This window comes from Panthera leo, chromosome C1 (genome assembly GCF_018350215.1).
Source record: "Panthera leo isolate Ple1 chromosome C1, P.leo_Ple1_pat1.1, whole genome shotgun sequence".
NCBI lineage: Eukaryota > Metazoa > Chordata > Mammalia > Carnivora > Felidae > Panthera > Panthera leo.
The window spans coordinates 186,397,052-186,422,778 of NC_056686.1; the positions used below are offsets into that span (position 1 = coordinate 186,397,052).

General features: G+C 34.3%; 1 protein-coding gene across 7 annotated transcripts in view; it reads right to left on the reverse strand.

Moving 5' to 3' along the window:
• Nucleotides 1-310: 310 nt before the first annotated feature.
• C2CD6 (C2 calcium dependent domain containing 6) overlaps nt 311-25,727 on the reverse strand; it is a 160,229-nt gene continuing 134,812 nt past the window's right edge. For 5 of the 7 annotated variants that reach the window (XM_042949720.1, XM_042949719.1, XM_042949722.1 and 2 more), the window contains 3 exons: nt 8,220-8,294; nt 3,596-7,102; nt 311-791 (listed from right to left, as the gene is read on the reverse strand). In XM_042949720.1, the coding sequence (XP_042805654.1) occupies nt 444-791; nt 3,596-7,102; nt 8,220-8,294 (3,930 nt within the window). In that variant the 3' untranslated portion in view covers nt 311-443. The remainder of the gene's footprint in view (nt 792-3,595; nt 7,103-8,219; nt 8,295-25,727) is intronic. The other 2 variants (XM_042949723.1, XM_042949724.1) reach the window with 2 other exon arrangements.

Below are 25,727 nucleotides of genomic sequence, written 5' to 3' on the forward strand. Positions count from 1 at the left end.
TTAATAGATGTTCTATAAGCCCAGAGAATCACATACTGTGGAATCTGAAAATATTAGAATTGAAAAATAAGAGTATATTAATAACAAAAGGCTAAACATAAATAACTGTAAAGACCCTGAAAACTGGGTGGACAGGAATAATTTAGAGAATAACAAAGATTTGGGAAATCAGAGAACTATCAACTGGTGATATTGTTATCTAGTGAAAAGGGGGAAAAGCTGGAAAATAAAACTTAGCAAATATGAACTGAATATGTGTTTTTTGGTTTTTTCTTAAGGTTCATAAACAAAAACACATTTACATCAAAAGTGCTTCTTTTTCATTTTAATTAAAACAAAATGGTTCTAACAAGATGAAATTTGGTTGCTGACTTCTATCACATAAAAGGACAGATCTCCAAACCATTTTGTTAACTGGAGAAATGATATTATGAGTGTTGATCTTACATATCATTCTGGACTTTTAACATTTGGATAATATCACAAATGAGTGAACACTTTTCAATATTTTCTTTTAATTTCTTTTTTTGCCGCATTCTATGGATTTCATAATCTGGGATTGCATCATTTATATGAACTAAGTCTGCTGAAACCATTCGAGGACTTGTAAATTTTCCATTGTAGTTTTCTCGTCGTTTGTTAACCTCTGGAGCAGTATTCAGTCTTGCAAAGTGTTTTAACTGATTATGGCTATCATTTGGGCTCTTTCCTAAAAGCGTTGCTCTTGATTTTGCTTGTTCAACATGCTTAAATGAGCTCACAGGTATATCCTCAAATCTATCCGAACAATCCTAAATATTAAAATAAAAGATCAGGTTGGTGAGTTAGTTTTCTTAAAAGAACATTTTAAATTTATAAGAACTAGAGTTTGTAACATCAACAGTTAAAGACAAAGAATGAGAGCACCAAATATTTTATAGGCAGCCCCCAAAATCAGATCCTACACCCAATGCCTCCTATTAAATACTATCATAGAAAACATGCTTTAAAAAATAAGTGTCATTATTTCAAAGGATCTGTTTTTCTTTTTTCTTTTTTAAGAGAGAGAGAAAGAGAGTACACACATGCAGGTTGGGGAGGGGCAGAGAGATAGAGAGAATCTTAAACAGACTCCATACTCCGTACACTCAGCACAGAGACCCATGCGGGACTTGATCTCATGGCCCTGGGATCATGGCCTGAGCCAAAGTCAAGAGTTAGATGTTTAACTGACTGAGCCACCCAGTCTAAAACTGGCTTTTAGACAAAAGTCTAAAACTGACTTTTAGACAAAGCCAGTCAGCCAGAAGAACTCTATTATTCTTCTCCAAAACAAAATTTCCCCAATCCCAAATATAAGTCATGAACTCGTACTTTATATTATCCAGGGTTTCATTCTTTTTTAAAAAGTAATAAACATCTTCTTTAATATACTTTCACACATACATAAAGAGCCTGGGATATAAAGATACAGTCATACCATTTATATTAAAGTAAAAAAATTATGTACATTCTGAAAGTAAACAAGTAAAACATTTAGGAAAATAACTGGAAGAATACACACCAACTTTTTAAAATGATGGTTAAGGTGGTGGGATTATGGGCTTTGTTTTCCTTTTATCTTTTTTCAAATGTATATACTATGGCTATATTTTATAATAAACATGTAATAACCTACAATTATCCCTAAGAGGGAATGGAACTATTAGTCATTCCTAAACTAGTATAAACTAGTTTCCTCTGCAGTTTGAACATCTTGTCCCTTAACGCTTTGCAGAGATGGCCACACCAAAGGAATAAGATACTCTGATTTGGAGACAAGGTGGGAATGAATTAATAGAATTGGAGGGTGAGAAGAGGTTGTGCAGGACTGAGAAGAATTGAGGCAGTAAGAAAGAGATTTACAGAAAAGGAGGTATAAAGAGTATAAAGACAAATTCTATCTACTTTACAATTTTGCCTGGGTTTGAAGAAGGCAAGGAAACATTCTTCCTCTCCCCTCTTATGTTAAGGGGAGCAATTAGGTAAGCCACATTATTAAGGGAATTTCTGCTACTTTGGTGAGTAATATATAATTCTTGCTTCACAGATTAGATAACTGATACTAGAATACCAGTGGAAGGGCATGGACACCCACACAACTGGTTATTTTCTGGATGCTCCTACAACTCAATTTCTCTGTCTTCCATTTTGATTCCTTTGAGAGATTCTCAGATTTTAGAAAAGAATCAGATGAGCAAGTCTTTCTGATGATCTGATAACGCCCTCCTACCATTCAATTCTCTTTCTCTGTTGTCAACTTCACTAGAGAGAAAACTTTAGGTACTTTGGTTTAACAGAGGAAAGTAAAGATAACTCTACCTCTCTTGCCCACTCTTAGGATAAAGTTTCTGAGACCCTGTATGATCTCATATGATATAATAAAAACACAATTTCTTCTGTTTGGAAAAGTGACATTAAAGATTCCATTTGTCCACAGGAACTTCAGAAAGTCTTTACTTTCCCCAAATTATGGACGCATCTTCTACTTCCTTTTTCCAGTAGGCACATATGCTCACTCAATGCTAAATTACCAACTTTAGACAGAAAAGAGAAATCCAAAGTTGGTATACGCTAAATTGATAATATATTCCCAGCTACTAGTTTTACTATTTACTAAAGGTAAATATTTGCTTTGCTATGGAAAGCAAATTCAAAGCAACTGTTATAAATCTATTTTCTCATTCAAAGGATTATGCACATCAAATTATGTAATATCATTTTGGGATTTATGGGTTCTCCCAATTGTGTGTCATGCCTGTCTATATATACTAACAGAGAAGAGCAGCAGTCCAGAAAATTAAAGTCCCTTCTATTTCTAGATTTTAACTTTGCTTCAGAATGGTTTGTATGAAGTCTGGTAGCAGTTTTACCTTCCTAACTGTTTTATGTTAATATTATAAATAGATTTGAATTCTCAAATTTCTCAGCACATAAGATAAAAGAAGGGCAGTGGTAATAGAAGAGAGTAGAAGTTAAATTAAAAATTTTCCACTCATAATCCAATAGATTGTAAATTTTGCATATCCTAATGCTTATCACAATAACTGACACATAATATCTTTGTTTACTGAAACAAAGATAATTCAGTAATCTGAAAAATACTTATATTTGCATGAAAACAAAATCCCAGCTATGTTTTCATAGTATACAGCCACTGCCAATAATTGTATAGGTTGTGCCTGTACTGCAGCCCCTGGCTGAGGCGTTGAGTCACGGCTGAAATCCAGCCAGTTTTCCATAGACAGGGCTATGTGCTTTGGCTCTAGATACTCAGTCTACAGTCTTCCCTGAGGAAAGGGTGCCTTTCTAATTCATGCTCCAGAGGGAGTACCCTTTATCTATTTTATACTAAGGCACTGAGTCCCCTGATTTTGTGACTGCATTTTTAATTGGGTAAGGTGAAATCTGAATGTCGGAAGAAATTTTTTTTTTTTTTAATTTGAAGGTCTGTATATCTTGGGGGTTATCTATGAAGGTTATATACACACTTGCATAGAGATATATATGCCCTAAAATAGATTATTTACAATTCTTGCCAAATACAAAAGTAGTAGACTTAGAAAAACAGTATTACATGTATAGTTCTTCTTGCAGTCCAATGAAGCAATGTCCTTGGAACAGATTTCCTTAGAATTCTCGCGGTGGGCAGTGTGGTTGGTAGTATCCTAACTAGTTTGCTAAATGACTTCTTTTGTTTGTTGACATGGTCTCTTTCTTTTCGGACCTTGGGCTTTACATTTTCTCTCTTTAATACTGCTGGGAAGAGGGATGGTTTTGAGTTTTTCTCAGCTTCCACAACTTTATATTTAAACGACTGTAATTCAGGGAATTTGGCACATTTTTCATTGCAAATTCCATTTGTCTTTAGAGAAAGAGTTTGTATTTTTTTGTATTGTGCAAATGTTACTAAATGTTTTTTATTATTATTATTATTTCCTTTCAATCTCTGAAAATACTGGTCTTCTAACTTTGATTTCTCCCCAGCCTCTAAATTGAAATGAGTTAAAGTGTTAGTCTGCCTGGAAGGAAAGGTGTATCTGTATATATATTCTTCATTTTCATCTCGCATTTTGCAATTAGGAATTCTTGGATATGGTGACAGTACTGTTTCAAGTTTTTCTTGTGCCATCAATTTATAGATGTTATTATGCTCTTTTTTTTCAAGAGACTTCGTTTTTAGTGTCTTTTCAAAGCAAGCATTTGACTGAGCTGTTTTTGATTTACCACTCCAACTATGCGGGTCTTGAACTTCTGTTTTAAAGTCACAATTTTCTGCTCGAAGAAGCTGCATAAAACTATGTTCACTCCTTTGTTTCTTAAGTACTGTATCTGTAAGTCTTTCTGATGACTTATTTAATGGAATTGCTTGGGTATTTTTGTTGAAAGAAGGTTGTGCTTTAATTAATTTCAGTGTTTTGGCTCCTTCTTTAGGACAGTATCTTTGCTGTTCCTCAATTATTGATGGATTTTCCTTAATATTCTGTAAGGAAAAATATTCTTTTTCTTTCTCTTTGGTCAGTTCTGTTGCTATAAGTCTATCCTCAGGAACTTTTTGTAAAGTGGTTTTTTGAACAATTTTTGAATATTTATTTTGCCTTTCTGAAATCTCCTCCATAAATTGATTTTCTTTTCTAAAAGATAATTCTGGTGATACACATTTTAATGGTATGGATCTAGTATTGATCAAATTTATATGCTGGTTGATCCCCTCTAATTGACTTTCAGTTATTAGTCCTGATTTTGAAAGTTTTTCTATAAAAAGACTCTGGAGGTGTTTGCTTAAATCAGCTCTTAGATTTAATACTTCATTTTCTGATAAACCTATAAGATAGTTTTGTAGAGATTTACTTAAAGGATATTTCATGTGTATGTCAAGTCTTTCACCAAAACTCCCCCTTGAAGTGTCTTGTCCTAACTCATGAAAAGATATTGAGGCACTTCTAGATCTTAGAGAAGACATGTTTGAGTGTATAGTCTCAGATTCTGTCTCTTTAAATAAACTGCTTTCTGAAAGGTTTTTTAGGAAATAGTTTTGGAGAATTTCATTTAAAAAAGATCTTAGCTTTATTTCCAAATGTTTATCTATGAAATGATGATTAAAATTACTTACAAAAGACATGATTTCTTTCACAGTTTCTGAATATTTTTCTAGAAAAATATTCTGCCCTTTTGGTTCTGCTTTCTCATTCATCAAATATAGATTGTGATAGATTTTTGGTAAGTCTTCTTCAGTGATGTGTCCAGATTCTGAAAGTCTTTCTACAAGGTAATGTTGGATATGTTTACTTAGTTCAGATTTTAAATTTTTTATTTCTGACTCTGAGAGTTCTTCTAGAAATACACGCAGCTTTGGATTCAAAATAGGCTTACTGTCTAATTTATCTGCTTTATCAAAATTCTCTTTGATTTCTTCAAGGTCTTCTGTATTATTTGGAAAAGGATGCTGGATTAATCTTTCTAATTCTTTTTCTAGTTGTCTTCTTTCAGACTGATTATATTTGAAAAAAATATTAAACATATGTTTTAAAAAGGATTTTAACATTATTACATCTGAATCATTAAGTTTACCCATTAATGAGTTACTTAAATTTTCTAAAGTAGAATTCAGATCATTTTCTTCTCTATCAAACCTCTGACTGTTATTTAGCGTATCTGTTTTTTTATCTGGTGTTAACTGATATTTTGGATCTTGTAGGGGTATGTTTTGGCTTTCATCCACATATCCGACTCTATTAAAAGAAGTAGTTTCTTTGGGAATGATGAGTATATTCTGCTCTGAAAGAGGTACTGTTTTACTTTGGGTTTCTGAACAATCCTCTGTGGAATACTTTGGCTCTTCTTCAGCAAATGCTGTCTCTGTATCCAGCATGGAACTCTTTTGATATTCTTTATTTAATTCTATCACTTTGATTACCCCAGATTCTAAAAGACTATCTACAGGAAATGCTTGTATTATCTGGCTTATAACAGATTTGGCCTGTGGCAATTCTATTTCATCATCATTTTCTTCATAGCGAAGTAGAATGTTTGAAGATAAACTCTCCCAAGCAGTGGGTAATTGATTCTGCAAATTTATTGGTATCTCACTCGATTCTTTCACTCCCATTTCCAACTCTGAGAAGATAGGTGCAGTGAATATTTGCTTTATAACATAATCATGTGCAATGCTACTTACACCTGGTTGGGAACTAGACACTTCAATTTTTGAATTTTTCTTTTTGAAATTATTTTTTTTAATTGGAAAATCAATCTCACCAGACTCCAAGTGTTTTTCAGAGACAAATTCCCTTTCTACCTCTGGAGAATTTCTTGGTTCACCTACTGAAAGTGAATCTGCAGGAATATCTTTAATTTTTTGTCTTAAAAGAGACTTTGAACTTACAATGTATTTTTCTGAAAGCAAGCTATTTAAACCTTGAACTTTTTCAAATACTTTGTTTTCCACACTAGTTGGTGGTTCATCATGAACATGTAAAAGTGGAGAACTACGACTTTTCTTTCTTGTTTCAGTGTCCATAGGAACCTTTGGTTTAGAAAATAATTCATCTGATAGGTCTTGCAGATTTTTACCTAAAATTGACTTGAGCATCACTGATTGTTTTAAATTTTCTAGGTGGGAAGTAAGACTTAATGATTTTGAGAGGCGACATGTATTTACATTTCCAGTCATTGATGATTCTCCTTCAAAGTTTGGTAGAGATACATTTGGTAGTCTTTCTTTTAATTTATTCTTACTATCTAAAGTCGTTAGTGTGGTCATAGTGGGATCACGGGCGAAATTACTCTTAGTGTCTAAAGTCTTTATTGTAATGAAATCAGGATCACAGGCTAACTTAGTCTTAGTGTCTAAAGTCTTTACTGTGGTGTTACCAGGATCACATGGCCAGGTTTTATGAGTAGGTCTTGCAGTTTTTGAATATGTTGGGTAAGGAGGATCTTGGTCTTCATGCTCTATAACCTCTGTACTTAAAATGTTTCTGCATCTGGACATATCTTGGTCTTTCCTTTTTCTGACTGACATTTTGTTGTTTATATTCCTTATAAAAGGATCAAAACCATTCTTAAAGTTGAATTTCTGGAGCTGTAATATTAAAAATAAAAGGTAAGAAATTCTATAGTATTTATTTGAATTTATAATAAATTTTCTAGTTAAATTCTCTTTAAGAAATCTGTCAAGTTATCTACTCATCCACCTACCTTCTATAAAGAGAAAACTATTTTAAAATATTTGAAATTGGAATGATGAAAATTTTAATGCAAATTTTAAAAGTCATAATTCTGATACTATTTTGTGTCCAAGAGCTTTTCTGCTACCTAGAATATTTTAAAATACTTAAACAGCATTCATACATAGTTTTTTAAAAAACTTAATTTCCAGTGTTACCTGCACTTATTTAGACAATGGCTAACATCAGGATCTAAGTCCTATCCATAGAAATACTTACCATTTTAGTAGCAATATAGAACATTTTTATAATGCAAAGCAAGTAGTAGATATCCCATTAAAAGTATCATAAATATTTTACAAAGACTAACTTGGGAGCATATATCATCTGCTTTTAGGTCTGAGAATTTCAACAATGATGATGAGTTCTACCCACTCCTTAGCATGTCACAGTAGAGTTTTGCTTTTTGATGAAAGGTATTTCAGAAATGGTTAAGAGAGAGCAGTACAAAAAAATTCTGGATTACAGTGAAATTTCAGTGTAATATCCATGAGCAGTTTTGTAGCTCTGGGAATCAAGTTAGTCTATCATGAAATAGTCTTTGGAATGCAGTCTCTTATTCCAATTTTGCCAAACATATTCTTGTGTTTGTTAATATAACATATATTATCCAGTTGAAAAAGGCAAAATATGAAATAATCAGCCTAATATTTTAGTTTATTTCAACTTAGTAGTTTAAGCTTTATTGTAATGGATACAATTTATTATATCTATTTTTCAAAAGTTAGTTGATATCCAGGTGATAGCATAAGAATCCCCTGGGTCTTTCTGAGAAATATAGATTCCCAGACTCCATTCCAAGATTTAGTTTCATCAGGTCAGAGGTAGGACCTGAGAACATGTATTTTTTCAAAGATAGCCAGATGCTTCTAATGGGTAGTCTGGTTTAGGAACCATTGAATTATATAAAGTATTAGAGAAAACTAGTATTTAAATATAATTGTTATTGGGATAGGATAATTTGGGACTCACCTGATATTTTGGTTTGAATTCTATATATTCTGGTCTGAAAGATGGTGAAATATATTCCTTTGGTGAAACAATCACCTTATAAAAAGAGAAATTTTAATTTTAGAATGCTTGTTATGCAAGGATATTTCCCAAGATAATTTTATTCTTTCAATAGTTATTAAAGATATAACAATTTAAAACCTAAATAAGTATTTTTCTCATAACTACTATAATTTACTTTGCCAATTATCAAAGAAATCTATACATATATAATACATTTGCATATATAATCTTAGCTTCCTTGATAGTATATTCAGCCTAGTGAATTTATAAAATCAAAACAATACAGAGCAACGTCAAGCAGAAACCAAAATAGAAAAGAAATAGAATTATCAGAGCAAATGTAATCTCATTTTAAAAGGTTGTAAAATGCTTTAAATAATAAATGGCATTTGATATGATATTGGGATATATAGCACTTTCAATGATTCTTTAAACTGTAATTGCTAAATAGGTTACTTAACGCTGACTAAGGAAACACTTGGTGCTAGATCAGGGTGTATAGGAGCAGGTATAGAATCACAGAACCACTGAATTTTTGTAGATGAAAGGTGCTTTAGAGATATTCCAGTCCTCCTCGTTTTATACAAGATCTGAAGTTGAAGTTGGTTGCCCCAAGTTACCCAGATGATTAGTAGCCTAAATCTTAGGTGTCCTAAATTTTCCATCACACAATCAAGACTGCAGTAATGTGCATCCATACTGACAACTCATCTAGAGAAAACTTGACACCATCACTCTGAGAGTACATAGTACTACAAGCCACTTGCTGATAAACTATCTCCTTTAGACAGAATGTTCATATATACCAAGTTAATTAAAATAACATTTCAATGAATGATGTTTCCATCTGTAACACTTTTGGTTTATATGTTAATATTAAGCAGTTAATAACACAACTTTATTCCTAAATTTTCAGCACCTTACCACTTTTGCTATTTTTAATTGCCTTAACACATTGACTAAATTATTTCTACAAGTTTCTCAATATTCCCCATTATGGTTTCTCCCTTTCAGACAAATGTGTCTAACTCTGAGTTCTTGAAATATATCTCAGACTTTCCCACACCTGTTCTTTTGCTTTTTTCTTTGCTTGAATTTCCCTTAAAAAGTTTAAATTCTAACATTTAAAATCTCATTATTTTAAATAAATTTAGTAGAAAAATTAAAAATAAATGAAATATGACAAGGAAATGGAAGAATAGTGATTATGTATGTATGTGTGTGTATGTATGTATGTATATGGGTGTGTATGTACATATATATATGTAAAATCTCCTTTTTGTAAAAGACACAAAAAGTCCTCCCTAATGTAAGCATGAAAGGATGTATGAAAGGATATAAAATGCTAACATCTCTGGAGGAGAGGAAATAGGAAACTATTAACTTTTATTCTGTTTAACTCTGTATTATTATTTAGATGAACATGGAACACTACTGAATATAAAAACTCCAATACATTTATACTGGGGAGACATGCTTTAGGCATTCATCTCAGGAAGCTAGAAAAGGGCAATAAAACAAACCAATATAGGAGCTTTAAGATGATGGACTGAACATGTGGTTCTATTCTCTCCTACCTCCCAAGGTTCCAGTAAATTAACAGAAAATAATATTTCAAAAAGAAAAGTCTCATGGAAATACTGGAAATCAATAAGGTGAGACACAAGGATTTAGAAAGTTGAGAAAATTTAGAAAATATGAAAGAAAATGAAATTAATTGAATGAAAATCCCCATCAAGAAAGTTAGAGCCTTAAACAACAGAACTCAGGTGGGCCTGAGAAGCAATAAATTCAAGGTCAGCATATACAAAGAGAATCAGATAATGGTGTAATTGTCATAGTTATTAATTAAAGAGCTGTATTCAGAACAGCTGGATCTTCTCTATCTCAGTGAATACAGAGCATATATTGCTGGGAGCATTGTCTTTCCCAGTCACTCACCCAAAACATCAAGAAAAGAAAAAAAAAACATCTTTCTAAAGAAAGTGAGCCATCTGTGTAGGTGGAGATCCTATGAGTTTTGAGCCTTGATGGGGAAGCAGAGTAGAGCTTGCTGTCACTTATATTTCCACATCAGGTAATAGAAAGGGTATAAAAAGAAAGAAAAGGAAGTTCCATCTAGGAGATTAAACACATGGGTTCTCTGGAAATGTTGTTGGGTCCCCAGCCATCCTGCCTACCCTCTTCCATCCCCATATACCCTCCAGGGAAGCCTGCCTGTCACACAGAGCATACCTATACAATTAACATATTACTTCATTTGCAAATATAAAATGAGCCAACAAAGTTTACCAGATATATGAGGAAAATCAATACATGGAAGTGAAGAATTAATATGAACAGAACAAACCCTGGAGTAAATAGAGATATTTCTGAGGAATGTGAGGGGAGGGTGATCCTTGGAAAAAAATTCTAAATGGTATCTTGAGATAATCAAAAAGGTATTGATATCCACTTAGCTGTATAATAAGCATCTCAAATACAGCATATACAAAAAAGAATTCTGGATTACTAAGACTGCTCCCCTCCCTCCCCTCCAAAACCCCCACAAAACCTTGACCTTTCTCTGTCTTTTCTCACTTCAGTTAATGGTGCTACCATCTACTGAATTATTAGGCTAGTAACTTAAGTATAACTCTTTAATTTATCTCCTTCTCCATCCATATCTAATCCAGTATTAAGTCCTGTGGTTGCTGCCTTCAAAATATATCAAGTGTTCAATCACATCTCACCATCAACCCTACCACTGTAGCACAAGCCACTATCATCTCTTTGCCAAACATTACTCTTCTAACTTGTTTCTTGTTCTCTGTGACAAAGACTAATAATTGCCTTACCACAATATATATGATCTCACGAACATAATTTTTTTTTAGCATTTAGGCAGAAATGTCCCCTGCGTAAAAAAAAAAAAAAAAGCTACATTTTCCAGTGTCCTTTGAAGACAAGGGTAACTATGTGACAAGTTTCTGGCAAACTACACATAACTGGAAGTTGTTGGGAGAATCTTCTGAGAAAGTATCTTAAAATAGAGGCAGACTCATTTGACAGGGACCTAACTGACCAGCCTGCATTCCAAGTTATATGAGATAGACCTGAACTAGTCAGGCCTTCATGTATCCACCCAGCAAGGTTAAAACATCCACACACAATGATTTGCACAAAAGGTCTTCCTATGCTCTATCTAGTTCAATGAAGTTAACTGGGAACTGGGCTGACACTGCTCAAGACCAAGAGTGCTGCCATAACATAGGGGATAGAGCAAGAGTGAGTAAAAATGCCATGAAATTTCCCAATATTTTGAAGATGGCTTTTTCTTCATTGGATATTTGTTTGGTTTCCATAAACTTTGTTTTCCAGAGCTCCTATGAAGCTTGTTCAGATAGCTTCTGAATGCTTTTTCAATGTTCTTCAAGGGAACAAGAACTTGGAGCTTCTTATTCCAACATTTTGTTGCTGTAACTTTCCTTTAACATTTCTTGTGGTGTTGGTCTTCTTGCAATAAATTCTCTCAGACTTTGCTTGCTGAAAGGGTTTCTTAACTTCTATTTTGAAAAATGCCATCACTCTTTAAAGAATTCTAGATTGGTGAGGTTTTTCCTTCCATTACTTTAAAAATGACATTCCATAGCCTTCTGCCTTGCATAGTCTCCAACATGAAGTCTGTTGTTATTTGTATATTTCTCCCCCTATAATAAATGTGCTTTCCTCTCCCATCCCCTTAAGGTTTTCTCTTTACCACTGATTCTCAGCAATGTGATTATGATATGTCTGAGAATTTTTTTAGATCTATTCTCTTTGAGGTTCACTGAGCTTCTTGGGTCTGTGGGTTTACACCTTTCATCAAATTTGAAAAACTTTTAGACATTATTTCTTCAAATACATTTTTTAAGTTTCTCCTATGAGTCTCCAATTACACGTACATTTTACCATTGTATGTATTTATTATTTTCTTACTGGATGCTAAGACTGAGAAATTTTACATTTTTGGTTGCTAGATTTTGCTTTCTTCGTTAATCTAATATTTTACTTTATTTTGATGTACATTAATATACATAGAAACAGTTGGACTCTTTTGAAGTTTGCTTTTAAGCTTTATTGGTGTTGGCATTGTCCAAACGCCTTTAAGGTAAGGATGACTTAGTCTCTCTACTAAGATGATAGCCTTCTATTTTCTGTCACATGTGTTATGAGTCTTTCCTCTTTGGCATATAGGAAAATGGTTTATTTCTAGCTATACGAGCTCCTAGAATGTTCTACCTAACATTTTCAATGGTTCTTTTTCTTGCCTCCAGTATTTCACTCGTCAGTGAATGAGTACTCAGTCTAGTACTCAATGACTGAAGGGGACCTCCTTCAGTTATCTGGAGATTTCTTGCTCTACATTTCCTTCCTCTCTGGTACTCTACTCCACAAATTCTGCCTCTGCCTGCCAAAGTCCAATATCCATCTCTTCAACTCAGTGAGACTTCCAAGCTCTGTTTTGGTTCTGTCTCCTTGTGCTGCTATGTAGTAAACTGGTATGACTGTATGGCTCACTTTGTCCTTTTCTCTAAGTAATCACAGTCCCATGCTGCCATCTTCCCATTGTCTGAAACTGCCTTTCCATATTTTTTTCCTGTTTTTTTTATTGTTTAAGGCAGAAAGATAAATCATGTCCCTGTAAACTCCATCTTCACTAGAAGCAGAAATGTGACATTTACTTTTCATGGATCTACCATATACATTATTTGGTTCAGCAGAGATTAACATTTATATAATAATAATATATTATATATAACATATATATATTTTAATATTGTAATGTCATAAATATTGTAACAATTATAAATTAATTTTTCTTAGATTTAAAATAGACTCTATATGCTCTATAAACAAAGCATAGGAGATTTAACTAGAGCAAAACAATAGAATGTACTAGAAACCTTGACAAAGAAATGACAATATGTGAATAACAACAGCAAAAAGAAAATGGAAGGGACAGGAAAATTAAGCTATTTAAAAACATTTTTTTAATGTTTTTATTTATTTTTGAGAGAGAGAAAGCATGAGTGGGGGGGGGGCGGGGAGTGACGGGGAAACATAGAATCTGAAGCAGTCTCCAGGCTCTGAGCTGTCAGCACAGAGCCTGATGCAGGGCTTGAACTCTTGAACCATGAGATCATGACCTGAGCTGAATTCAGACACTTAACTGACTGAGCCACCCAGTCACCCCAGAAAATGAAATTTAAAACAAATATATTTACATTGGGGCACCTGGGTGGTTCAATTGGTTGAGCATCTGACTTGGTTTCAGCTCAGGTCATGATCTCACAATTTGTGGGTTCAAGCCCCACATCAGGCTCTGTGTTGACAGTGTGGAGACTGCTTGGGATTCTCTCAGTCTCTCTCTGTCCCTCCCCCACTCTCTCTCTCTCAAAATCAATAAATAAACATTAAAAAAACTTTTATCTTTCATAATAGGAAATTGATAAATAATGCCTATAGTAACAAGAATTTTTCAAAAAATATTAATCAGAGCATTATAATCATTAGAAAAATTTAAAAAATAATGTCTAATAAAACTGAGAAGAAACATTGTAGAAGGAAGGTTTGAAACATTATAAATGCTCTAAATCATCTTTCAGGGTGTGATATCAACACATTCTACCTGAAGTTGATTAGCTGATAAATAATATAGAATTTGAACTACATAAGTTATAATAAAACTCACTGGAAGAATTACAAAGCAAAATGTTAAAAGTAGTTGTCTGGAGGAAGTGTGACTGATAGTGTGGTTATAGGTGGAGAAGAATGACTTTTACTTTTCGTTTATACTGTTCTATGCAGACTGATTTTGGGGGGACTGTCTGGGTGTAGTTTGAATTTAAAAAAAAAAAGCTGAGGGGTGCCTGGGTGGCTGAGTTGGTTAACCATCTGACTTCAGCTCAGGTCATGATCTCATGGCTGGTGGGTTCAAGCCCTAGGTCAGGCTCTGTGCTGACAGTTCAGAGACTGGAGCCTGCTTCGGATTCTGTGTCCACCTCCCTCTCTCTGCCCCTCCCCCACTCATGCTTTCTTTCTCTTTCAAAAATAAGTAAACATTAAAAAAAAAGCTGAGGGGTAGGAGAACATAAAAGCTTAAACCTTATAAAAAAACTACAAAGATCATTCTTTTTAATTTTTTTTGAGAGTGCAAGTGAGCAAGTGAGTGAGGGGCAGAGCAAGAAGGAGAGAGAGACAGAGAAGCAGCACTCACCCAAGGGTCATGTTTTACCTGAAGCTGGGCTTGAGCTCACTCAAAGTGAGGCTTGTGCTCACCTGAAGCAGGGCTCAGTCTGACCTGAAGCAGGGCTTGTACTCACGTTTTTGTTTTGTTTTGTTTTGTTTTTGAGAGAGAGAGAGAAAGTTACATAGGACATTTTTCATAGGAAATTGATTAAATAATTTTTGTATAGGCTCACAATGAGAGACAATAGAATCTACTAGTTTACAGCAGATTTCAAACTCAGTCTGCCTCAGCTCAAAACCCAGGCTTACCACTTGATTTCTAGATGTTCTCAGACTAATCAGTTAGCTGCTCCATGACTTACCTTTCCCACATATATAATAAAGTAAAAATATCTACTTCACAGTATTGTTATGAGGATTAAATGAGTTAATGTATTAGGATACTAATACAGTAACTTGTGATAAAAGTATTGGCTATTATTATAAAAAAGAATGAGATCTTGCCATTTGACAATATGGATGGACCTAGAGGGTATCATGCTAAGTGAAATAAGTCAGACAGAAAAAGACAAATACTATATGATTTCACTTACATGTGGAATCTGAAAAACAAAACAAAAAAAGAAAACTAGACTCTTAAATACAGAGAAAAAACGGGTGGTTGTCAGGAGGGAGGCAGGTAGGGGGGATGGGCAAAATAGATTAAGGGAATTAAGAGGAACAATTTTCCAGTTGTAAAATACATAAGTCATTTTGTATGGGGCTGCAGCATGGAAATATAGTTAAAGGTACTACAGCAGCATTATGTGGTGATAGATGATGACCACACATCATAATGAGCATTGAATAATGTATTGAATTGTTGAATCAATATGTTGTCCACCTGAAACTAATATAACACTGTGTGTTAATTATACTTTAAATAAAAACTATTGGCTATTATTAAGATAAAAATATTTTAGCCATTTAAAGTAATGAATTTGATATACAGGTTGTACAAGCAATGTGATAACACATGAAAATTTAAGGTACAGAACAATATGGCTAGTTGATCATAATAAGCAGTCTGGAAAAGTGCCAGTCGCATATAAGGATGTCTTTGCAAAACTGACTCAAGTGGGATAGGACAAATTCAATAGACAATAATTTAAAAATTTTTTTTAATAATTAAAATATATGATTATGCATTTGCCAAAATCCATTGATCTTTACTTCACAAAGAATGAACATTAATGCACATAAACTACAACCAAAACAATAAAAAAAAAGAATGTTAGTAGTCAAGAAATAATGCAGACATTGATAAATGAATCTAATTGTATTATAAATGTAATTACACTGAAAGGGGTAGGAGAAAAAAGGAACTGGCCATAGTAACTTTGGAAAATAATGTTTTGAGTGGAAACTCTAAGGCTAAAGACAAAGTAAACTGTACATAAACACTGTGCACTAGAAGGTAAATTTGTTCTTCATGAGTATGGTATAATTTAGTAATTCTGACACTGCTTTGCATTCATATTGGGGCTGAATAAATAAATAAATGAATTGTGGATGATGACAGCAGGTTTCTCACTGTGGGAGAGAGAAGTTACTTTAGATACAAGCAAGAAAAGTGGGTTAGAATAACTCAGTGATACTGGAGTAAGTTCAGAGACATCAGTAGAAACTTAGAAAAATATATAGAGAGTTGGATACATACAGAAACAAGTATAAATATATCTAAATATTTGGGTTTGCATACATACATATATTAACTGTCCTCTGAGAAAGCCTAGACACAACAGCAACAAACACACCCAGTTCCCAGAGCCTGGTTTCAAGTATCATTCTCCAGTAAAAATAACCAGGGATCCTTGCAAAAATGGTTGATTCTAGGACTGGGGCAAGAGATATACAAGATACACCTGGAACATCTTATAGTACAAAAAGTAGGAAAGTGCTCAAAAAACAAAAGGATGGGGGCATGTCAAAGGGACACAGGACATACTGAAAGAGTTCCTAATGGCCACCCACCCACCCACACACACACAATAACATCGTATTGGATTATAACCCAAAATATAAAATATATTTATTTAGCAATAAAATACCTGAAAGAAAGAAAGAAAGAAAGAAAGAAAGAAAAGAGAGAAGAAAAGAAAAAAGAAAGTAAGAAATTGGCTGATATAACTAGGGAGGATCTGGTTCCAGGGACTCAAGTGAGCAAGTCACTATCTCTTCATATCTTTCTTGCTCTGTGTTGTTTTTTTTTTTTTTTTTTAATGCATTCTTTCTTAGATCACAGCTAGCTCTTGCTATAAAAGAATAAAGATTTCTCTTAATATTCTTATATCAAATTATATGGTTATCCTGGTAGCCACAGAGACAGTATCAAGTTTGTCAACTACACCAAGGATCAGAGTTGAGGCAGGGATGATATACTCAGGAAGGGATACTGACAGACAAAAATATGTTAACTATATGGACAACTAATATGTACACTCATGCCTCATTTTATCATGTGTTGTTTTATTGTACTTCCCAAATATTGCTTTTTTAAAATAAATTGAAGATTTGTGGAAACCTGGTGTCAAGCAAGTGTATCAGTGCCATTTTTCCAAGAGCATTTGCTCATTTTGTGTCTCTGTGTTACATTTTGGTAATTCACACAATGGTTCAAACTTTTTCATTATTATTCTACTTGTTGTGCTGATTTTGTGATCATTTATTACAACACTGAAAGCTCAGATGATGGTTAGCATTTTTTAGCAATAAAGTACTTTTAAATTACGGTATGTGCATTTTTTAGACATAATGCTATTGCACGCTTAATAGACTACAGTACAATGTAGGCATAACTTTTATATGCACTGGGAAACCAAAAAATGCATTTGACTTGCTTTACTGTGATATTCACTTTATGTGGTGGTCTGGAACCAAACCTGCAATATCTCTGAGGGTGCTTGCTGTGTTGAAATAACTGCCTATCTATTTCAACAAAAATATCAGATTTTTACCTCATACCAGAAAAAAAAGTATAAGTGAATTAAACCCATGTAAACATAAAAAACCTGTACTAGAAAGACATCTAAGAAAATACTGACATAATCTTGGGAAGGGGAAATACCTTCTAAGAAAAATTATAAACTAACTGCCACAAAGGAAAAGTTGCCAGATTCGACAATATAAAAATTTAAAATTGCTGTAAGGACTCCAAAGAAGTCTAAAAACATAGATAACAAACAGTATTGATAACAAAGCATTGTTATTTGAAATACATAAAACGTTCTCACATATAAACACACACCCAATTTGCATATACAGGCTGAGTCAACAGAAATACAAATGGATAATAAACAGGTGAAATTTGTTCACTCATTAATAATCAGAAAAATGTAAATTAAAATAACAATGGAATATCATTTTTGTGTGAACAACTAACAAAAACTAAAATGAACAGGGTATGGAATAGTGAATATTTTCTTACATTTTGGGTGCAAATACAAATTAGTAAATATGGTTTAAAGGATAATCTTGCAGGATTTATGTCAAAATTAAAAACACTCATATATTTTGATCCAACAAGTCTACTTTTCATATTTATCCTATGGTATACTTGTACAGGTGAATAAAGATAATACTTACCATTTAGTAAGTGACTAAATTCATTATGTTCCAAGCCCTTTAAAATTCTTTGAAATAGATGATAGTATAATCATTTTGCAGATGACAAAACTGAAACTCAGATGTAAATTGCCCAAAGTTATATGACCATGAAAGTGGAAGAATCTGCATTTGAACCTAGATATTTTTGCCTGTAAAATCCAAGGTCTTTTTACTATATCATACTAGTTCTCTTACCATCACCAAACACTGCCTTTAATTGGTAGGTAAAATCAAATTCCCCATTCCTCCCCACCTTTCTTGCATCTTGACCTTTGGGGAAATGATTTAGCATCCTGTCATTGTCAAGGTTTAAATAGAAACAAACTAAGCTATATCTTGAAAGTCTTAATTTATGAAGGGGATCTAAAAATGTGAAGGAATTATTGAAAGACTGTCACCTGAATGAGCTATGAGTTGAAAGAGATGTTTGTTAGTCCTTTCCAATTCAGATTAGCACTCCAGAAGTTTGTCTCAAAATACTGCATTTCTTTAACACACTGTCTACCTTGGTTCATAAAAAAGCCTTCTTTTAACTTCAAACAACTTCAAAGTTTATTTCCCCACAGAATTCTGAAGATTTTGTGACTTTGTGAAGCAATTACCTTAGACTTTTATGAATTTGTTCTAGAATACTGATGTCTTCAATTTACAAGCTTATTGCCCTAGGCGATAGATTCTTTCAAACTTCTAAATCTGTTATTCATACATAACCTGTTTTATGGCTTACCAACTGAATTTATCTTGTTCAGTTTATCTGTTGTATATACAGGTTTGACTACCATCCTTAAGGACAATATTTAAGGTAAGTTTTCCTTTTCTTTACTTTATAAAAATTCAACTCTTTATTTTGAAATACTGTAGATTCCCATGAGTTGTAAGAAATAATAGAACTCAAACCCTTTATTTAGTTTCTCTCAATAGTAACATCTTACAAAACTGTAGTAGAATATCATAACCAGGATATTGACATTATACAGTCAAGATGTAGAACATTTCCACAAGAATCCCTAAAGTCCTTTTATAGTCAGTCACATCCATTTCTTTCCTGCCCCCACTCCCTATTTAATGCCTAGGAACCACTAATCTGTTCATTTGTATGGTTTTGTAATTTCAAAAATATTATATAAATGGAGTCATACAGTGTATAACATTTTGGAATTGGCTGTTTTCAGTCAGAATAATTCTCTGGAGATTCATCCAAGTTGTATATATCAATACTTTGTTCCTTTTAATTACTGTTATTCCATGGTATGGATGTACCACAGTTTATTTAGCCATTCACTAATTGAAGGACAATCTGGGTTGTTTCACTTTTTGGCTATTATGAATAAGGCTTCTATGAATATTTGTGTTTATATTTTTCTGTGAATATAAGAATTTCTCTGGGATAAATGCTCAAGAGTGCAATTCTTGGGTTTCATGGCAGTTGCATAGTTTTTTGACAAACTGCCAAACTATTTTCAGGTGTGGCTGTAAAATGCTTAATTCCCATGAGCAATTTCTCAACATTTCACCAGTATTTGATTTTATTATTGTTTCTTATTTTAGGCATGAGACTTAGGTCAGAGTTTGGTTTTGTTTCTCAACAGATGTCCAGTTGCTCCAACACCACTTGTTGAAAGGCTATCTTTCCTCCATTGAATTGCTTTTGCATAACTGTCAAAAATCAGACATGTTTTTGTGGGTCCATTTCTGGCATATTTATTCTGTTTCATTGATATTTGTGTCTCTCTCAGCTCTAATAGCACACTGTCTTAATTTGTGGTTATTGTAGCTCTATAGTAGGACTTAGCATCAGTTAAAAAGATACCCCTTACTTTAACCTTCTTTTTAAAGATAACTTTAGCTATGCTAGCCCTGTGCCTTTCTACATATATTTTAGAATGACCTTGTCTATGTTTACAAAGAGCTGGAGTTCAGATAGAAATTGTATTAAATCAGGAGAGGTGTAGAAGATGGTAGCAGAGTAGGAAGACCCTAGGCTCATCTCGTCATGTGAACACAACTAGATAACTATCAAAACATCCTAATTAGGGGTGTCTTCATGTGACTCTTGATCCTGGGGCTGTGAATTGGAGACCCATGTTTGGTGTCGAAATTACTTAAAAAATAAAATTTTTTAAAAATCATCCTAAATACCTCAGAAAATCACCCTGAAGACTGACAGAACAAACTATACAACTAAAGGGAGATAAGAGGCCACATTGAAGAAGGCAGGAAGTGTGGAGACATGGTTTAGAGGAGAAATGGATCATGGGTACTGCAGAGGGGAGGGAGCCATAGTTGCAGAGAAGGCTGAGAGAGAGTATGACACATAGGGGATCACACAAGGAGAACATTTCCTCAAAGCCACTGGCTGGGAAAAAGAGAGGGGCTGATTTTTGTGAGTCTGCCACCAGCGTGGCTTAAAGCTTAGAGTTTTAAAGGTCAGTCAGCTTGGCTGGGATAGAGCACTGAGGGCACTGCCCATCTCCTGGAGAGAAGGGCCCAAATAACCTGGGGGCAGACAGCATGGAAGCAAAGATTTGAAGAACACCTCGGGCACACAAGGGGGGAGATTATTTGCTCTTCTTGGAGTCAGTCCCTGAGAGGTAGCATGCGGGAGGATCTCTCTCCATGGACAAAGAAGCTGGCTGGAGCCATTTCTCTCCCCACCTCTCAGCATAATCACAGTCACCTGGGAGAAGCAATCCAGCATTGACACAGGCTGCCTAACTTGCTTACACCAAGTTCTACACCTCTGCTCTCTGGCAGAACTTCCCTTCTCAGTCAAGCTTGCCTCAGTCCCAGTGCAGTGAGCCCCACCCCGGAAACCAGCAAAACCCCTACCCACACCACATTCCCAAACAAAGAGTTCTGTAGGGCTTCAGTTCTAGTGAAAGAACTATCAGGTCTCATTTAACAAGTAGAACAGAGAACACCTAGTTTAAACTCACCACATTCTGGGCAAGGACCAAACACTGTCCACTGCAAGCAAGGAGAACCTCCACAGATGACCAGCCTAAAAGATACAGCAGCCAAAACGCAACAGCAGAGCGCACACAGTACACATTAGAGACACTCCCTGATGCACCAGGCCCTGGAAACCACATGGCCACTTCTCATACAGCTATTACTCTCTGGTGCAGAAAATATAACTGGCATTTCTAACACAGAGAAAAAGGCAGAGCCTTAGACAAAACCAAGACAGAGGAATTCATCCCAAATGAAAGAACAAGATAAGGTCACAGCCAGAGATCCAAGCGAAAAAGATATAACAACTAACATGATTGATGGAGAATTTAAAGCACCAATCATAAGGTTACTCACTGGGCTTGACAAAAGGATGAAAGACATCAGGGAGACCCTTATCACAGAGATAAAAGTTTTGAAAGAATCAGAAATAAAGAATGCAATAACTGAGATTGGAAAAAGGTTTCAGGCAATGAAAAGCAGGCTGGAATCAGCAGAAAAATGAATTGGTGATATAGAAGACAAAATAATGTGAAACAAGCTGAACAAAAGAGAGAAGGAAGAATTATAGAACATGAGAATAGACTTAGAGCACTCAATGACTCTATCAAACATTAAAACATTTGTATCATAGGAGTACCAAAAGAATAAAAGAGAGAAAAGGAAGCAAAAGCCTTATTTGAGGAAATAACTCAAAACTTCCCTAATCTGGAGTAGCAAACAGACATCCAAATCCAGGAGGCAGAGAGAACTCCATCAAAATCGACAAAAACAGGCCAATACCAAGACAGGTTGTAGTTAAATTTGCAAAATATAATGATAGAGAAAAAAATCCTAAAAGCAGCAAGAAAAAAGAAATCCCTAACCTACAAGGGAAGACCCATAAGGCTAGCTGCAGATCTCTCCACAGTACCTTACAGGCTTGAAGGGAATGGCACAGTATATTCAAAAGTATATTCAAAGTATATTCAAAGCTCAGAGCCTGGAGCCTGTTTCTGATTCTGTGTCTCCCTCCCTCTTTGCTCCTCCCCTACCTGTGCTCCATCTCTCTCTGTCCCTCAAAAATATATAAACATTAAAAACAATGGGTAGAAGGCATGAATAAACATTTTTCCAAAGATGACATACAGACGGCCAACAGACACATGAAAAGATGCTCAACATCACTCATCATCAGGGAAATACAAATCAAAACTACAATAGGATACTACTTGACACCTATAAGATATTTGAATTACTATTTTTGGATTATTTGGGTAAATACATAGTATTTACTTTATTGAATCTTTACCATATTGAGTCTTCCAATCTCTGAACATGGTATGTTCCACCATTTATTTAGGCCTTCGATTCTTTCTGTCAACATTTTGTAATTTTTATCATACAGATTGTTTACATGCTTTGTTCGATTTGTAAGTATGTAATTTTCTTTGGAGTTATTGTAAATGTTGTTTTTTAAATTTTTGTTTCCACATTTTCATTGTTAGTATATAGAAATGCTACTGATTTTTTCATTTTGAATTTGTATCCTCCAACCTTACAGATCTCACTTATTATTTCTCATATTGTGTTATTGTTATTGTTTTTAGAATCTATTTTATACACAACCATTCCATCTGAAAATATAGTTTTATTTCTTTTTTTCTAATTTATGTGACTTTTATTTCCTTTTCTTTTTTGTTACAATGGATAAAATTTCTAGTACCATATTAAAAAAGAGCATATATCATTGCCTTATTCCTTATCTTTGAAGAAGAGCATTCAGGCATTCACCATTGAGTTAATGTAAACTGTAGATTTTTGCAGATGCACTTTATCAAGTTGAGAAAGTTACCTTATAATAGTTTGTTGAGAGTTATGTCATGATTGTATGTTGAATTTTGTGAAAAAATCTTTGTGTCAACTGATATCATATTTTTCTCCTTTAGTCTGTTGATATGATGAATTACATGACTGATTTTCAAATGTTGAACATGTCTTGCACATCTGGATATGATGAATTACATGGACTCATTTTCAAACGTGGAACCAGCGTTGCATGGCATATAATTTTTTTATACTTGCTGTATAAGTGTGCTATTATTCTGTTGAGGATTTATGCATCTAAATTCATGAGCAATACTGTTTGTAGTTTTTTCTTCCTTCCTTCCCTCCCTCTTCTTTTTCTTTTCCCTTTCCTTTCCTCTTTCCTTCTTTATCCCTTTTTTCTTCCCCCTTCCCTTTTCTTTCTTTTCTTTTTTCTTCCTTCCTTCCTTCCCCCTTCCCTTTTCTCTTTCTTTCCTCCCTTCCTTTCCTCCTTTCCTTCCTTCCCCCTTCCTCTTCCTTTTTTCTTTCTTTCTTTCTTTCTTTCTTTCTTTCTTTCTTTCTTTCTTTCTTTCTTTCTTTCTTCCTTCCTTCCTTCCTTCCTTCCTTCCTTCCTTCCTTCCTTCCTTCCTTGTCTTTATCTGGTTTAGGTAATAGCCACATAAAATTAGTTGGGAAGTACTCTTTAGTCTTCTGTTTTTTGAAATAGATTGGGTAAAATTAGTGTTAATTCTTTCTTGACTGCTTGGTAAAATCCTCCAGTGAAACCATCTGTGCCTGGACACTTCTTTTCCAGGAGCTTTTAATTACCAATTCAATTTTTTTTTAATGGCTGTAAGACTATTCAGGCTGATTAATTCATCTTAATTGACATGGATAGTGTGTGGTTTTCCAGGACTTGGTCCACTTCTTCTAAGTTGTCAAATATATGAGCCTAAATTTCTGGGCAGCATTTCCTTCTTATCTGTTTAATTCTACAATGATATACTCTATTTCATTCCTGATGTTGGTGATTTGCATCTTTTCTCTTTTTATTTTTGCCATTCTTATTAGAGGTTTATTCATTTTGTTGATTTTGAAGAGCCACCTTCATTTGTTTCAACTGATTTTCTCTATTATTTTCTAGTTTTCAAATTCATTAATATTTGCTCTTATCTTTATTATTTCCTTCGTCCTCCTTGCTTTGGGTTTAGTTTGCCCTTCTTTCTCTAAGCTCTTGAGATGAGAGCTTAGATTATTTATTTGACAGTCTTCATCTTCCAGTGTATGCATCTAGTGCTATACATTCCTTTCAATGGCTGTGTTAACTATGTCTTATCAGTTTTGATATGTTATATTTTCTTTTGTACTCAGTTCTATGTATTTTTTATTCCATTTGAGACTTCTTTTACCTGAAGATTATACAGAAGTGTGTTGTTTAATTTATAAGCATTTGGAGGCTTTTCTGTTGTCTTTCTGTTGTTGATTTCTAGTTTGATTCCATGCTATGTAAATGACCCAAAGATGGCTTCTATATACTTCCACCCTCCAGGTTGTTTACCTCTTCAAAACAGGCTGAGACCCATTAGCTCAAAAGCCTGCCAGCGCCAAACTAAAACTTGTGTACATCCAATGGTTTTAACAATAACCCAAATAGGGGTGCCTGGGCTGCTTAGTCAGTTAAGCATCTAAATCTTGATTTCAGCTCAGGTCATGATCTCATGGTTCATGGGATCAAGCCCCATGTCACGCTCTGCCCTGATAGCATGGAGCCTACTTGGGATTCTCTCTCTCCTCTCTCCCTCCTCCTCCCCCTGCATGTGCTCTCTCAAAATAAACATTTAAAAATAATAAAATAATAAAAATAACCCAAATTAGCTATTTAAAGCCCACCTGCTTTGCATACCATATGAAACTGTGCCTAACATATGCTAGCCATAGATAAGATAAACCCTGGGTATATAAAGACCTCTAGTCCCTGCTGCCCTTTAGACTTCTCTGACCCTGAGACTCCCTGCTGAGTGAAATGACCTAGATATGTAACCACCTCTCCAATAACCCTGTCACCCAGGAATTTCCATGCTATGTGGAAGTGGTGGCCTCTGTTCTATAGCCTCTGGATGGTCTCATGCTGTGAGGGACTTCCCCCCACATTCAAACCTATTAAAGTGTCACTCAAATAAGGCATGTGTGTGCTAAAGCCACCTTATGGTCATCTTTTTCCTTGATCAGCCCCCAAGTTCCTTCAGCCCTCTATATTCCAATGTGGTCAGAGAATAAAAGTTCATATGGTTTCAATTATATTAAATTTGCTGAAGTTGATTTTATGATCCATGATGTGGTCCATAAAATCTAAATGTTGCATGAGCACTTGAAAACAATGTGTATTCTGTTGTTGGGCAGAGTGCCAGGTCTTGTTGGCTTTTTTTGTTCAGGTCTTTTACTAGCTGATTTTTTTCTGTCTAGTAATTATAAATTACTGAGACTGGGCTGTTGACATACCCAATTAACTATGGATTTTATTTCCTCTTTCAGCTTTATCAAATTTTGTCTTATATATTTTTAGGCCCTGTTACTTTAGGGTTACTATGTCTTCCTGGTGGACTGATACTTTTATTTTTATATAGCATCCTTTTTTGTCTCTAGTAATTTTCTAATGTCTATCTAGTTTATCCAATATTAATACAGCCATTGCTGTTTTTTATGATTAATGTTTGCATGTCATATCTTTTCCCATTCTTTTGCTTTTGTTAAAAACAAATATGTAAGTTTTATGTTATTTCCTATACAATACATAATGTTGGGTCACATTTTTTATTCACACTGCCAACTCTTTTAAATAGTGTATTTAGACCACTTATATTTGAAGTAATTACT